The 14,720-nt window shown below is 36.1% G+C and overlaps 2 protein-coding genes and 1 long non-coding RNA gene across 3 annotated transcripts; 2 read left to right on the forward strand and 1 right to left on the reverse strand.

Moving 5' to 3' along the window:
* Positions 1-314: 314 nt before the first annotated feature.
* On the forward strand, positions 315-1,024 carry LOC145071355 (uncharacterized). Its single transcript, XR_013690411.1, has 2 exons — positions 315-659; positions 736-1,024. It is a non-coding gene; the product is annotated as an uncharacterized LOC145071355 (long non-coding RNA).
* An 8,577-nt stretch (positions 1,025-9,601) lies between these two features.
* LOC145069061 (putative L-type lectin-domain containing receptor kinase S.7) lies at positions 9,602-11,851 on the forward strand. Its single transcript, XM_079016042.1, has one exon. The coding sequence runs from the start codon at positions 9,730-9,732 to the stop codon at positions 11,764-11,766; it is 2,037 nt and encodes a 678-aa protein (XP_078872168.1). The 5' UTR covers positions 9,602-9,729; the 3' UTR covers positions 11,767-11,851.
* A 1,510-nt stretch (positions 11,852-13,361) lies between these two features.
* On the reverse strand, positions 13,362-14,481 carry LOC145070645 (small ribosomal subunit protein eS25). The gene is made up of 4 exons (XM_079017600.1): positions 14,381-14,481; positions 14,193-14,267; positions 13,787-13,921; positions 13,362-13,671 (listed from the first exon to the last, which is right to left on the reverse strand). Exons 1-4 carry the CDS (start codon positions 14,381-14,383, stop codon positions 13,558-13,560), a joined length of 327 nt encoding a protein of 108 aa, XP_078873726.1. The 5' UTR covers positions 14,384-14,481; the 3' UTR covers positions 13,362-13,557.
* Between the last annotated feature and the right edge of the window lie 239 nt (positions 14,482-14,720).

Below are 14,720 nucleotides of genomic sequence, written 5' to 3' on the forward strand. Positions count from 1 at the left end.
ATGCATAATCATGTCACAGGTTATTTTCTTGATATTTTTATATTGACAAAACTGCAAATTTGGTCCTTGTGGCTTGCAAAAAAACTGTGGATAGAGTCTAAAACGATTTACGACTTGCATGGATGGTCCAAAATCAAGAATTTTTTGTGTTTTTGGTCCAAAAAATGTTGAAAGGACTATTTTTTCCTTATTATTTCTTTTTTACATTTCCTTTATTTTCTTTTATATTTTAATAGTTATAAGAAAAAGAAAAAAGAAAATCCTTACCCCACATCTTCCACCCGTACCCCTTTCTTTCTTCCCTATTTATTTGACTTTATTTCTCTATCTTTGACTCTCTCTTATGTCCGCTCGCTTCCTCTTTTCCTCATCTACTCTTTCCTCTGATGAGGTCGTTCAAGAGTTACACAGATCTCAAGAGGTGGGATGAAGTTGGGTGAGACTAGATGTAAGCTTGCCGGAGAAATCTCGTCATGTTTATATTGAACCAAAATCTTAAAACTTTGATTGTGTGTTCATCGATTATGCATCAGGAATGGAATGAAGACCACCACCACCCATCTGTGTGAATGAAAAGATGACTGCCCAGCCGACCAATCAAGTGGGCTTACAAACAATTACATTTAAACCTCGTAGCAATCATCAAATTCTTCCATTAGGTTTGATTCTAGTGTGGATTTACAAATCTTGAAAATTTGATTTAGTGTGTGTGTGTGTGTGTGTTTTGAGTTGCAGGTTCATGTATGTGTTTTAAGGTGAACACACCCCCTTTTCGATTTGTATAAGCTAAACAGAAAGCATCGACATGGATAGGGTTTGTAGAGAGCTTGAAAATGCGAAAGAGGGATTTGAAAATTGTTTAAAAGAAGGGGACGATGTATGGAGGATTCTGATGGTGACAAGAACGAAATATAGTTCCAGTAAGTTGAGGAGTTTTGTAGGCGTTTTAGGTTCCAAATTCTTGTTGCATTTGATTTTGATGTTCTAGCTTCTCTATCAATGGATGACGTTTTTGGATTTCGAATTCCATCATTGCCTTAGGAGATGATCTTGCTTTATGTTGGTCCTGGAAACATGAACAAAAGAGCATTTCCATTTGATCAATAAGTGCAATTGACTTTTCTGAATAAAACATAAAAAACTAAAACTAACCCATTAATTGATCTATGATAATTAGAGAAATTGGTTGTGTTTAGATTTGCAAATTATGAAATGCAAACACACACTTATCGTGTATACAATGTGTGCTCATGTATTTGTGTGGTTTTAATTTGAAGTGGGTTTAGTTTGAGTTACACCTAAGCTGGGGAAGAAGAAGAAGATCGGAGAGAGGGGGGGGGGGGGGGGGGAGAGATAGAGTATCTTTGGGGTGGGGGTGGGCCAAGCTCTTTAATTTTTATTTTTAATTAATAACTTATTAAAGAAAATATGAAGAAAATACAAAATAAAAAACAAAAAGGCAAAACCGTTTTCAGGTTTTCCAAGGACCAAAACTACAAGATTTTCTTATTTTTAGGATTAAAAATACAGAAAATTCTTGATTTTGAACAACTCATATAAGTCAGAATTTTTTGAACCATATATAGTTTTTTGCAAATCATAAGGATCAAATTTACAGTTTTGTCTTTTATATTTCTTTTATTCCGCTTGATATAAATTCTGACTTTTAAGGAGTTTATAATTAAATTTCAATTTTTTCTATATAATCTTACTATTTTTTCCATGTTTTTTAATTATTTTAAGACAAAATTGCAAAAATGGTCCCTGTGGTATGCATTTTTTTGGGGTTTTAGTCCAAACCTCGACTTTTTTGGATTGGTGGTCCTTTTGGGCTGGTTTACATGCAATTTTGGTCCCTGTCCAAACTAAAAAGACTATTATACCCTTAATGAATTTATTTTTCATTTTTCTTTCCCTTTTTAAAATTATTATTATTATTAAATATAAAAATGGGTCTCTCTCTCTCTCTCTCTCTCTCTCTCTCTCTCGTTCTTGGATACCACCAGCAAGGGAAGAAGAACTGGTGGTTGCCCCCACCTCTGCAACTCCCTTCCTCCTTCATTTTCTTTCTCGTCGATCAAATAGACCAAACACCCTACGTTCACTTCGTGTGCTACCCACCTCCACAGCCGTCAACAAAAGGGGAAAGCAGCCGAGAGGAGCAATGGAGCAGCCATATTGCCATCACCTTCGATGCTTCAACCATCTTCGAGCCTGTCACCAAGGGTGGTGTTGTTGCTGTTGTAACCATCAAGAACCACGATCGGTGGCGTTGATCACCGTGAACCACAATCAAACCCCACCAAACCTCATCCCACCTCCTACAATCTTCCTCTCGACGACCTGCTACTCGGAAAACGAAGAAGATAGCAAGACAGCCAAGGGGCTGCCATCCACGACCATCTACCGCTACCATTGCTGTAGAGTTTCGACTACCACCGCCACCACCGGAGCCATTGCCCACGTTGCTTTTCATTCACGAAATTGACTATTTTCTGATCACCACCAACTCCTACTCCCTCCAGCCTCCTGCCGCCATAACCACCATCTCGCCTCCATCGTGCCGCCATCGATTTCTGCCCTCGTTACCACCTAACCCCACTGTAAGTTGCCCTCTCCACCATCGCAAGTTGTGATGAACGTCCTCTGGCTTCGATTGAACACAACCGGAATCGATTGCGATCGTTTTCCCCTTCATTCGAACTGCTACAAGATGCAAAGTAAAAGACGATAACTATGCAAACTCTGTTATGTTTTAATTTAAAGAAACCCCCCAGATTGCTGCCTCCGATGTTTGCTCCGAGGAAACACTCACTTCGGTGGTGGGTTCAGGCCAGGGAATGAAGAAGAAATGGAGGATGAAAGGGGGAAAGGCAGCAACGATCGCAACAGTCTTCAGGGGGAGTTCAGTGACTAAGATCGACAGGTAAAACTAGGAATGGCAATGGGGCGGGTTCGGGGCGGGGCATGGATTCCCAAACCCGCCCCGATAACTTCCGGGTATCTTATCGGGGCGCCCCATTGGGTTTCGGGTTTCCCCGTCGGGTTTCGGGTATCTTATCGGGTTTACAACAATTGATAACGAAATCTTTATTCTCTTTTAGGGTACCCCAATGTCTTATAAAATATACATGTTCTAGCAACTCTTTTAAATTAAAAACATGATGCATCACTTTAATAAAATAAACTGGACGTTATTTTAAAAATTATTTGATTTAAGTTTTGTTTAATACGTCAAAACACATAAAAATGATCATTAACACCAGATTGTTAATAACTAAAAAAATTGTCCACAATAAGTATTTTATATTTAAACGCGTATAATTAACAGCAAAAATTTTTGAACATTATATATATATATATATATATATATATATATATATATATATATATATATATATATATATATAATCGGGGCGGGGCGGGTCGGGGCGAGGATAACCCACTCCCGGCCCCGAACCCGATAAAAAACTCGATTACGACTCGTTACCCGACCCGAAATGATCGGGTTTCGGGTTTCTCCATCGGGTTCGGGCTTTTTTGCCATCCCTAGGTAAAACGATGGAGCAATAAGGGGTTGTTGCCTCGAACTCTCGTCGGAATTGACCATCACCCCTGACATTTCATAACAGGAAACGAAGGAGAAGACAGGCGAAGTAGAAGACGCAGCTGCCTCTTGTTCTTCTTCTTGATGGCAACAACAAAATTGAATGAAAAGAAAGGTGTTTGGAGCTGGTTTATCTCATCAAAGCTTTGGATGTGAAGAAGGAGAAATGGGTTCAAAATTTGGGTTGTTGATTTAGGTTCTTATTTTCGTTTACAGCTTCCATTTTCATCAGAAAATGGTGGTTTCCAGGTTTGATCGGGGGAGAAAAACAATAGTCGAAGGTGGGTGCTGGAGAGAGAGAGAGAGAGAGAGAGAGAGAGAGAGAGAGAGAGAGAGAGAGAGAGAGATGTGGGCCCCAAATTAGGTAATTATTTTATTTTTCATTTAAATTAAATAGAAAAAGCATAAAAAAAATATATCAGAAGGGCATAATAGTCTTTTCAGTTTCGTGAGGGACCAAAAACGCATAGAAATCAGCCCAAAAGGACCACCAATCCAAAAAAAATCGAGGTTTGGACTAAAATCCCAAAAAAATGCATACCATAGGGACCATTTTTGCAATTTTGTCTTATTTTAATATAAATCTCTAAATTTAAGAATTTCAAAGTTGAATAACAATTTGTTCCTGATATTTCAAAATCAAATAATTTAATATTTAACATTTTTTATATCTTATCCGTAAGTATACAAGCTTACATATGTCATCCCTATAATACACAAAAGTTTATAACCTAATTAGATATATTAATAGAATCTATCGAACATAAATTAACAAACAGTTAGGGGTGTTTGGATATGGAAAAAGTAGGTTACTTATTGCTTATTGTTTAATCCCACCGCAATAAGCAAATTTAAGTGTTTGGATAGGAGCCTTTAAAAATCAGCTTATTGCGGTAGGAATAAGCTAAATAAGTTGAATTTAATAAGCAATGGGGGAATGCTTATTGTTTATTGCTTATTGGTCATTTTACTCATATAAGCTGTTTTGTTTGCCAAACACTTAAAATGTTTATTGCTTATTGCTTATTCTCACCGCAATAAGCTAATCCAAACATTTTTTAAAAAAACGTTTATTCTCATGGCAATAAACAAATAAGCAATAAGCTAATAAACTAAAAATTATTTATCCGAACACCCCCTTAAAACAACATAAATATTTAAAATAACTAATGCCAAACACCCGCATGAATAAGTTGAAATATTCCTCTAATAATATGTAATATAATTAGGTGATACATATATAATGTGAATCGACTAACATACTAAATCCTGGATAAATATTAATTTTTCTACATGTGTGTTGCGACTTTAATGTTTATAATACATGCTATACACTCCTATCTTTTAATATTAGTATTTGGAAACAATGTGCACCATTCCAATCATTTATAAGAATTAATTAATAAATTAATTAATCAATCAACTTCTGAAATTATTTGGTATAAGCTTCCTTTCAGTACTACATCCAAAAAGACTCGGCAATCATGCTGACCAAAAACAATTTAATTGACAATTATAGAATTAAGTATATTATGCTTCTTTATAGTAATGATGTTTATTTCTTTTGGTCAAATTAATAGCCTCTTTATTTTTTCTATCCATATGTTATTATTTTGTCACGTTTTTTCTCATTAGCCATACGATATGTAACCTTACACGTTAATAATCTCACTTATACCGCATAATATGAGAGTATTTTTGTTATTTTGTCATTTTTATGTTAACATTCCAGTCAATTTGGAGGGCTGTTCAAGATCGAATACCTTGTGCTGCAGCACTAATCAGCAGGAATATCCCCATTGATTTTGTATTTTGTGGCTTATGTATTAACCAACAGGAAGACACATACCATATTCTTATCTCCTGTCCCTATGCAAGTATGGTCCGGAGTGAAATTCTAAGATGGCGCGGGGTTGATGATATGGCAGTCCAAACTGTAAGTGAGTTCATTGATCTCACTTCCAATTGGGGTAATTGTGCAAAACAGAGGAAAATGTTCATTGTTATCTGTTACGGTATGTTATGGGTGTTGTGGAAGTCGAGGAACAACATACTATTTCAAAGGTTGGTTTTAATCCTATGCAAGCGGTCAAGGAAATTAAATCACTTGTTTATTTATGGATCAAATGTAGGGGTAAGAAAGGTATTTGTAGCTGGGAGAGTTGGAGAATTTCCCCTTTTATGTTTACTGATATGTACTGTTTATAATTTCGCGGCCCCCGTTTAATTTCTTGCTAGCGGGGGTCTATTAATAAAATTATCTCGGCCGTTTCCAAAAAAAAAAAGTTTTTCATAAATCAGCCATAATTGTCGGCTATATGTTTTCAAAAATTATTCTGGTATTACAAAAATTCTAAAGACGGAAAGATTCTCTTCCAATCCACTACCACATTCACTTCATATTAGTTTTTATTTATGATCTATTTTTCATATTTTCTAACCTATAACACATGAAAAATCTATCTTTCCCAATCAATTCAACCCACTTAATTTTTTATTTTAAAATAAGCACAAACTAATAAAAATTATATAAAACTAATTCACACACTAATTTAAAAATATACAAATTTTAATACAAGTTTTAAAGCAGTAATCAATGCACATGGATTAAATGGTTGAATGAGTTGCTTAACCTTCTCATTTTTTCTGATCAACACATATCACCCAACCGCTTGATCAGCTGATTAAGGAAATAGTGTCTTGGAGGCACCAACGATACCTCCCCATTTTTGCTATGACTCCGTCCCACCTAATCAAACATATCCCTTCATTAGCCAGCAGTAGGGTACCACAATCATATGGTATGTTTGTAACAAAATGTTCATTTTTTTTTTTTTGCATAGTGTAGTCAACATTGTTACTTTTTTGCATTAAAAAAAATAAAAAAAATTCTTTTATCTTGCATGTTACATGTTTTTATGAAGATCCCCATCACCCAAGAAAACTATGTGACTGGTGCATAAAACGACATGCACACACATGAACTTAGCGGTCTTAAACGTCGAAAAGATGATATTGTTAATTTCCAAGGATTCGTGATTATTTTTTAGTAAAAAAATAAAATAAAATATTCTTTTGTGTATTAATATAGCCCACTCCAATTGTAGTCATTAATTCATTTTAGTAATCAACTCTAAAACAATCGCTAAATTCAAAACATAAGAAAAATAGGAACAACTATTATACACAACACGAATAAATTAATAAAATTTATCATTAATTCATACCTATCTTCCCTTATCTTGTCATTTATAGGCCGTCGGCAAACAAGACCATGATGTTATAATGAATTATTTATGTATATATAATTGTTACAAAATGTCCAAAACCAGAGTATCTTTCGGTGTGAATATAGGCCATGGACTACGAGCTAGATCACAAGTAGGACACTATAATTACACGTAAATTGACCTATAAACCAAACGACAAAAAATGACAAAGAAAAAAAAGAAGAAAAAAACAAAATATTATCGTATCCCACCATTCGGTGACATGTCACCGGCAACCACTCGCCTGAACTTCGGCCGGCAAGCAACAAACTCCGGCGGTTTGAACCGGTATCAAGCAATAATCTTCATCACTCTATTCGTCTGAACAAGATTCGAGAAAGCAGCTTTGACACTCCTCCAAACCCCAGCCTTCCTTCCTCGAACCCTCACTGATCCGACCCGACCCACACACGAAACCTTAGGAGAAACCGGTTCGGTTATCAGTAGACAGTAGTCCCTCCCCGGTTCAGACCGGTTTCTGAACAACCGGATGTTTTCCGGCTTATCGTTATGCTTGGACTTCCCATCGGTTTGATGGATCTGCTTTTTTCTGAACCCAATTATGGAAAGCTTTGGTCGTTGGTTTAAAGTCGTCATTGATCGGTGAGTCGACCGGGTTTGAGTTGAATCTTGGTTTTTTGTGACGACGGCGAACTTCACAGACGCCTTCCGCTCGATGAATGTGTGGTGCTCCAGCCAGTCTGCCACTTTCGCCTGGCAGATTGAAAACGACTCCGGTGGGTTGTTATCCGTACAATAAAGAGGGTTCTGTTCATAACTCAACATGTTTTCTCCGTTCATGTCATTGTCATCTGCATCAAGATCATCACCATCTGTGTCACGATCAAGATCAAGATCAAGATTGTCGGTTTTAATGTTGTGTTCATCATCAAGATCAAGATTGTTGCCATTATGAAGATCATGATCAAGATTGTTGGTGTTATTGTTGTGCTGATCATCAAGATCAAGATCAAGATTGTTGCCATTATCAAGATCAAGATGAAGATCTTGATTGTGATCTTGTGCATCCATAGAAGAGGTAGTTATCGAATTCTGAATTTGGGGTTGTGGATTCATTGAGTTTACTTTCTTTGTGTGTGTGTGTGTGTGTGAGGGGTGGATGAGGGTATGGGGAATATATGATATGGGCAACAGATTATTTATGTGTGATTGAAGGTGTAGGGGATGATCTTGGAAGTTTCAAAGGCAAAATGGTCAAGTTCACGTATATGACAATTTCGACCGCGGTTTAAATGTGGGTGTTATATATTAATCGATATTACGTATGCATGCATTGAATTCCGTTGAACAATTTTAAATATTACATGGACTTTCTCGTCAGCCTCTCGTAATATATGTGTATTAGACTTTGGAGAACCAAGGCCACTCCTAGACATTTTAGTCAAGAGTCAAGAATAATAAAAATGAACTTCAAACTACTAAAATTTAATGTCAAGGAAAAATGTTATAAAATAGCAACAATTAAGATTTTTATTTTTGATCTTTAAATTACTAAATTAAATGTATCCAATTGAATAACAATTTTTTTTTTTGTTTTATTATATCATTAACTATGTTTTTACAGCGATAACTCGTTCCCAACCTATGTAGACTTTGACATCACCAATTATATCCACATAGTCAATGATATAATAATAATAATAATAATAATAATAATAAATCGTTGGTCAATTAAATACAAACAGAAAAATGCAAGTAAAATGGTTTTTTCATTCTATTTTGATACACTTGATCTATCATACTATCCTGCCTTGCTATGTTCTGTTCTATGCATTTTGTTGGGATTTGTTCCATCTTGTTTGGCGATGAGGTGCTTAACACAATCTATCACAAATTAGTTTATCTAATTGTTCTTTTCTTTTATGTGGAGATTTTTATGTAACTTCGTGACCTAATTTGAGTGTAAAATGACACAAGAAAACTATCAAATTTGTTTTGTAACATGTTCAGTTTGAATAAACTTAGGGAAATTAAGTAATTTTTATGTATCAAATTTGCCATCATCTTTTTGTACGTAATCAAAATTTTGTTAAATATCATGTCTGGTTGTCTTTTTTACGAATCTTGTTACTTGTTTGATTATAGCTTGATGAACCTTCGATGACCATTTTATAAAATGACAATATGAAGGATTTTAACGAAAATACTAAACAAACGACTACAAATACGTATTAAAAAATATAGAGATAATCAGATAATTGTAGGATGAAGGATGAAAAAAAAACACATCACAAATTCACAATCCACCTGCTTAATATCACCACTGGAAATTGCTACAAACTTACCAAAATTCCCCTTAAACGTTGAATGTTAACTCCACTAATGCTTCGAAAGTTTCAAAGAAATTGTAACAAGTCCCAAGAGAAAACATCAAAACACACACAAAACAACAAAAGCTGCCCAGCCCATCATGTAAAGCCTGGGAAAATGAGTTAAAGCCCGGCTCAGTTAAACAGCTTAGCCCAACTTGGTCCAGATCGGGCCGGAAAAGCCTACTGGCCCGATTCTACTGTGCACCTAACTCATGATACCTGTTTTCTTTTGATCTGTATTTTTTGTTGAACCTTTTTAATCCTCTAGAAAACATATGGAATAGAATATTAATTTAAAACGTGGTCCACAAATAATTGTCGTGTTTATGCAGAAAAGGGAAGTACTGGATCGATCTTTTTGTCACCCCAAGCGAAAATAACCACATCCTCCTCCATCGATGTACCCACCACCACAACCTCATCACAATGGACATCTCTATCATTTACAAACACTCACTTAAATATTAGTTACAAGTTCCATCACATCATCCAAACCAAAGCAAACCTTCCTTCTTCTCCAATGGCTTCTAATATCTCTTTCTTTCTTCCAACTATGAACTCGATCATAGCATTCATCATCTTCTTCTTATTCGTCTATGTTGAATCAACTGATCATGATGGAGTTGTAATCAATGTTACAAAACACTTCTTTTTCCCTGATTTCAATTCCCCAAGAACAGTTCATGATCTCATGCTGCTGGGGAGCTCCGTCGTGGACAGAAACGGTCGGATTCAGATACCGGACACCACCCAGAAAGACGGCGTCGATGATCTGAAGCACTTAGTTGGTCGTGCTGTTTATGCTTATCCTGTTCGTGTTTTCGATCCCATAACGCGAACCCCAGCTTCCTTCCAAACAACTTTCTCGTTTCAGATCGAAACTACACCAACAAACTTATCTTCTGGTGGCGGAGATGGCGGTGATGACGGTGGAAGCGGTTTTACATTCATGATAACACCTGATGAGTTCACGGTGGGACGACCTGGGCCATGGCTAGGCATGCTAAATGATGCTTGTGATGAACAATATAAAGCTGTTGGGATCGAATTTGACACCATAAAAAACGTGCAATTCGGTGACCCTAACGACAACCATCTGGGAATCAATTTGGGTTCCATTGTTTCGACAATCACCGTTAATGTATCGGAGTTTGGTATTAACTTGAAGGATGGTGAAATACACAGAGCTTGGGTTCATTACCATGGCGAAAACCGTTTCTTAGACATCCGATTAGGTTCCGACAGCTTTGAATATCCTTCAAAACCTGTGTTTTCCGGCCGACTTGATATATCGGATTTCTTAAAAGAGTACATGTTCATTGGATTCTCGGCTTCTACAGGAAACTTTACTCAAATTCATAACGTCTTGTCATGGAATTTTACCTCAAGTAGTCAAGCTTCTCTTCGCATACCCTCGCCGGAAACCTGCGAAAGCAAAATCACAGTCGACAATGGCAACGGCGGTGGGAGAAACAATCTGAACGGTTTCTTTATTTTCATGACAGTGGTTTTCCTTGTAGTTGTAGCTTTGGTGAGTTTATACTACAACCGGAAGCGGAAGAGCGGGGAGTTGGCCATGCTGCTGGCGGTGAAAGAACGCCCTCGCCCACCTAACAAACCACGGCGGTTTACTATTGCAGAGGTTTCATCGGCGACTCGGTGTTTCGACGAGTTACACAAGGTGGCGAGTGATGAAAGAAGTGATACATATAGGGGTACTTTATTGAACGGGTGCCACGTGGCAGTGAAGCGGTTCTCTGTGGAGTATTTTAAGTCTCATGGGATTAACCGGCGGCGCGTGGGTAAAGAGATAAAGGCAATGAGCAAGTTACGACACCCTAATCTAGTGGCAATTAGAGGGTGGTGCTTTGACCACCAAGAGACCATGGTGGTGTATGACTGTGTGCAAAATGGGACCTTCGATGATTGGCTTTATGGAATCGGTATCTTGCCATGGAGCCGGCGGCTCAAAGTGGTGCGTGACGTGGCACAAGCATTGAGCTACCTCCATTCACAAAAACTAGCTCACAAAAATGTTAATACAAATAGTGTGTTTATCGATGTAAGTTTCCGAGCCTTGCTTGGCGATTTCGGATTCGTGATGTCGGGTACAGAATCTAGTCGGTTCGAGGAGACAGTGAGTTTGCCGACAGATGTCTTTGCATTTGGGGTGTTTATGTTAGAGGTTGTGGCCGGTAGGAAGCGGTATATATCTGAGTCTGACATGTTACAGTCTGAATCTAAATATGATAGATTAGACTTGGACCTGTTGGAATGGGCTTGGACCATGCATGAGATGAATGAGAAGGAAAAAGTGGTGGATGTGAAGATGAGTTCGGTGTTGAACATGGATCAGGCGATTCGGGTTGTGGATATCGGGTTGTTGTGCACGTTGAAGGAGAGTAGGGGGCGGCCGAGCATGGCGGAGGTGGTGGAGTATGTTTGTTTTGAGACGGAGGTTCCTAAGTTGCCACCGAATCGACCCATGGCTTTGTTTCCTTACACAAGTACAACGGGACTTTGTACTAATTCTTACATGTGTGCTTCCTTCAAGTAACTCTCTTTAAATCCTTATTTTACAAACATTTATGATGTATTTCTATTGATTTTAAAAGATATATGACATGTTAGAGCATTTCAAATGCATGGGTTAATGGAATAGTCAAAATGAAGTCGGCGTCTTGTTAGACATTTAATGCATTAAACATAAGTATAGTGAGATCCAAATTCAATAGATTTGGATTTCAATAATCATTGAAATTTAATTTCAAAAAAAATCCATACAGTATATTTTTGTGTTTCATACTTTCATTTCATTTTATTGAATCATGTTATATTATCTTCTTTATTGATTACGAATTTGCATTTCTCTTAACCAAGTTCCACATTACATGTACAAGTAATTTTCACGTCTTGTATTGCGGATGACGGTATTTTCCAACTAGTGTAATAACAAAATTGTTATTTAGAATTTTAAATGAGAAATGATGTGGCCATTGCTTAATATATTTTTTTAGGAACTCGTTTTGCAATGGGGAATGTAAAAGAAAAAACGACATTATTTAGAGAAAAATAACATGGTGTTACACTAAAGCATTTTGCAATAGCCATACCATTTTTTAGGGATCTACAGAGAAATTGTAACCACTATAAAATCCGTTTTTAAAGGCCCAATTAAAATCAATAAGGTAACATAAAATAATCATTTGATTATTTAATTCATACTTAACCGTAAAAACATGACAAACAAACAAAAAAAAAAATACAACAAACACATGTTAATATTGTCAGTTGTGTTGAATTGTGAACACAACACAACACAGCACAGTCTCATGTTTTCAAGCTAACACACATGAATTCTAAATATCAACTTTACCTCAGTTTCATTTTTTATAGCATTATGTCATCGATTAACAGTTTAACACAATAACAAAAATACATTTTAAAGGCCTGTTTCACGGCAAGGAATGTAAAACATAAAAACAATCCAATGATAACGTAAAATCAACGTCAAAACATAAAAACAATCCAATGATAACGTAAAATCAACGTCTATTTTAGACAAAAGAGATACAATATATAGATAAAATCCACTAAGAAATTATATAACGGATAACAAATACAATTTTCAGGAGGTGATTTTGACCATTTCATAGGACCCTCTAAGATTTCCCATTACCTGTGAGAAATAGGTGTTTAGTTGAAGGATTTTCTTAACTATTGGTTATTTTCCAGAAACAATATTAGAAGAAATCGTTATTTCTATAGCTAAACGGTTTAGTCGTTTTAGTCAATATAAATGTAATTTTTACCTTTATCTTTAAATTTCCTGTTTAAAACCAGTTAAACTTATAAATGTAATGTTTACCCTTAGTCGTTTTAGCCTTCTACTCCCAAGTTTAAAATTGAAAGGTAAGGAAATGGAGGGGAAGGAAAAGGGTTCACCTCCAAATCATCTCACATTTGGGTGGATAGATTTCAAAGAAACAAAGGTTCTACTTTCCTTTCCTTCTCTTTCTTTCCATTTCACTCATTAAAAAACAAAGAACACAATTTTCTTGTTTTCTTTCTATTTGCTTCCTCAAAGGGAAAACCGGAGGACATTGTGTAAAATAAAACTAAATCAATGAAGAGATGAATAAAAAGATTCAGTTGCCGGAAAAGTTTGTGTTGCAAATAATTAGAAATGTTACCATCAGGTTTGAAAATCGACAAACAAATCCCATACAATTCCAACCAATTCAACTTTAATTTTTAAAGCAGTATAGCCACGGATTAAGCTCTTAATTCTGAAAAACAAAATACTAGGTAAACAGAAAGACAACAAAACATGAATAGCATGTAATCCTCAAGTATTGGTAGCCCTGGTATAGATTTGTTGGCTAGCATGAGCAGATACCATCCTAATAGCACCTCTTGCCATCAAATCCTTGATTGCCTTCCTTGCTAATGACCCATTAATCTATAACAAATCAAAGCCAAAAACCACACACACACATTATTCACACACAGATGATTTTATGGAATTATTAGAGAAGCATTTGTTTTTTGAAGTACATAATGTAATTTAGCTGTACCCTTAATCTGTCTGACAAGATTGAAGGAGTGATGAGCTTGAACTTTGGAGCTTCAGAAAGAAGCTTGTCATATGTCGCCTTATCAAATAGAACCATGTTGTTCACCTTTTCCTTTTGCTTTCCCTTGCTCCATTTCTGTAAACCCAATTCGATTCATAAACAATGTTAAGATCAAAAAGGAGAAAATGTAAATTGATTACAGAATTTGCAGTTGACTACTTAGTAACATATCACAGGCCCTATACTACATAATGTGAAATAAATGTCTTCGATTTGTATATCGAAACCCTAATAGCAGAAACGGAAAAGATTAAAAACACAAATAACTAAGCAAGTGCGCGATCAGGCTAACCGATCGTATGCAACATAATCAGAACACATGAAATGTGGATAATCGAATATTGACCTTCTTCTTCTGCTTTCCACCGCCGGACTTGGCGGGTTTGGATGACGGTGGGGGTGCTTTCTCCTTCTTTGGCGCCTAAAAAAGCAAAGAGATGTGAACTTTTTTAAATAATAAAATTCACAGATAGCAATAAGTTTAAAATGGGAATTGTTAATGGAGTTGTGGATTTGATGATTGTGTTATCTTACCATGAAGTTTTCGGATGACCTCTGGTTCGGCTAGGGTTTGGAAGTGCAGGGGATAACATACTGTGCGACCTTGTGCCTTTATATTTGACCAAGGGTTTAGGAGTTTAAAACGGGTCGGGTTTTAAGGAAGAATTGAGATGAGTAGATATTGGTAATAACAAATACGATCTTTTCCCTTTTCTTAAATATTAAAATTTGGGAGTTTTTAACGATAATTGATAGTTTAAAAAAATATTAGCGATTTTAGTGTCATTCAAAAATATTTATCAAAATGATATTTTTTTCATTTATTTTACTTTTTAGTTTTCTTTTCAGTTTTTATTTTATTTTATTTTAAATA

This window comes from Lactuca serriola, chromosome 8, assembly GCF_051521515.1.
Source record: "Lactuca serriola cultivar US96UC23 chromosome 8, Lser_US96UC23_V15, whole genome shotgun sequence".
Taxonomy (NCBI): domain Eukaryota; kingdom Viridiplantae; phylum Streptophyta; class Magnoliopsida; order Asterales; family Asteraceae; genus Lactuca; species Lactuca serriola.

Coding starts and splice junctions, on each gene's coding strand:
- LOC145069061 (XM_079016042.1), top strand. CDS start 9,730: ATGGCTTCTAATATCTCTTTCTTTCTTCCAACTATGAACTCGATCATA.
- LOC145070645 (XM_079017600.1), bottom strand. Junction 13,922..14,192: donor GTGGAAAGCAGAAGAAGAAG/GTCAATATTCGA, acceptor TTGGGTTTACAG/AAATGGAGCAAGGGAAAGCA. Junction 13,672..13,786: donor TCTTGTCAGACAGATTAAGG/GTACAGCTAAAT, acceptor GATTTGTTATAG/ATTAATGGGTCATTAGCAAG.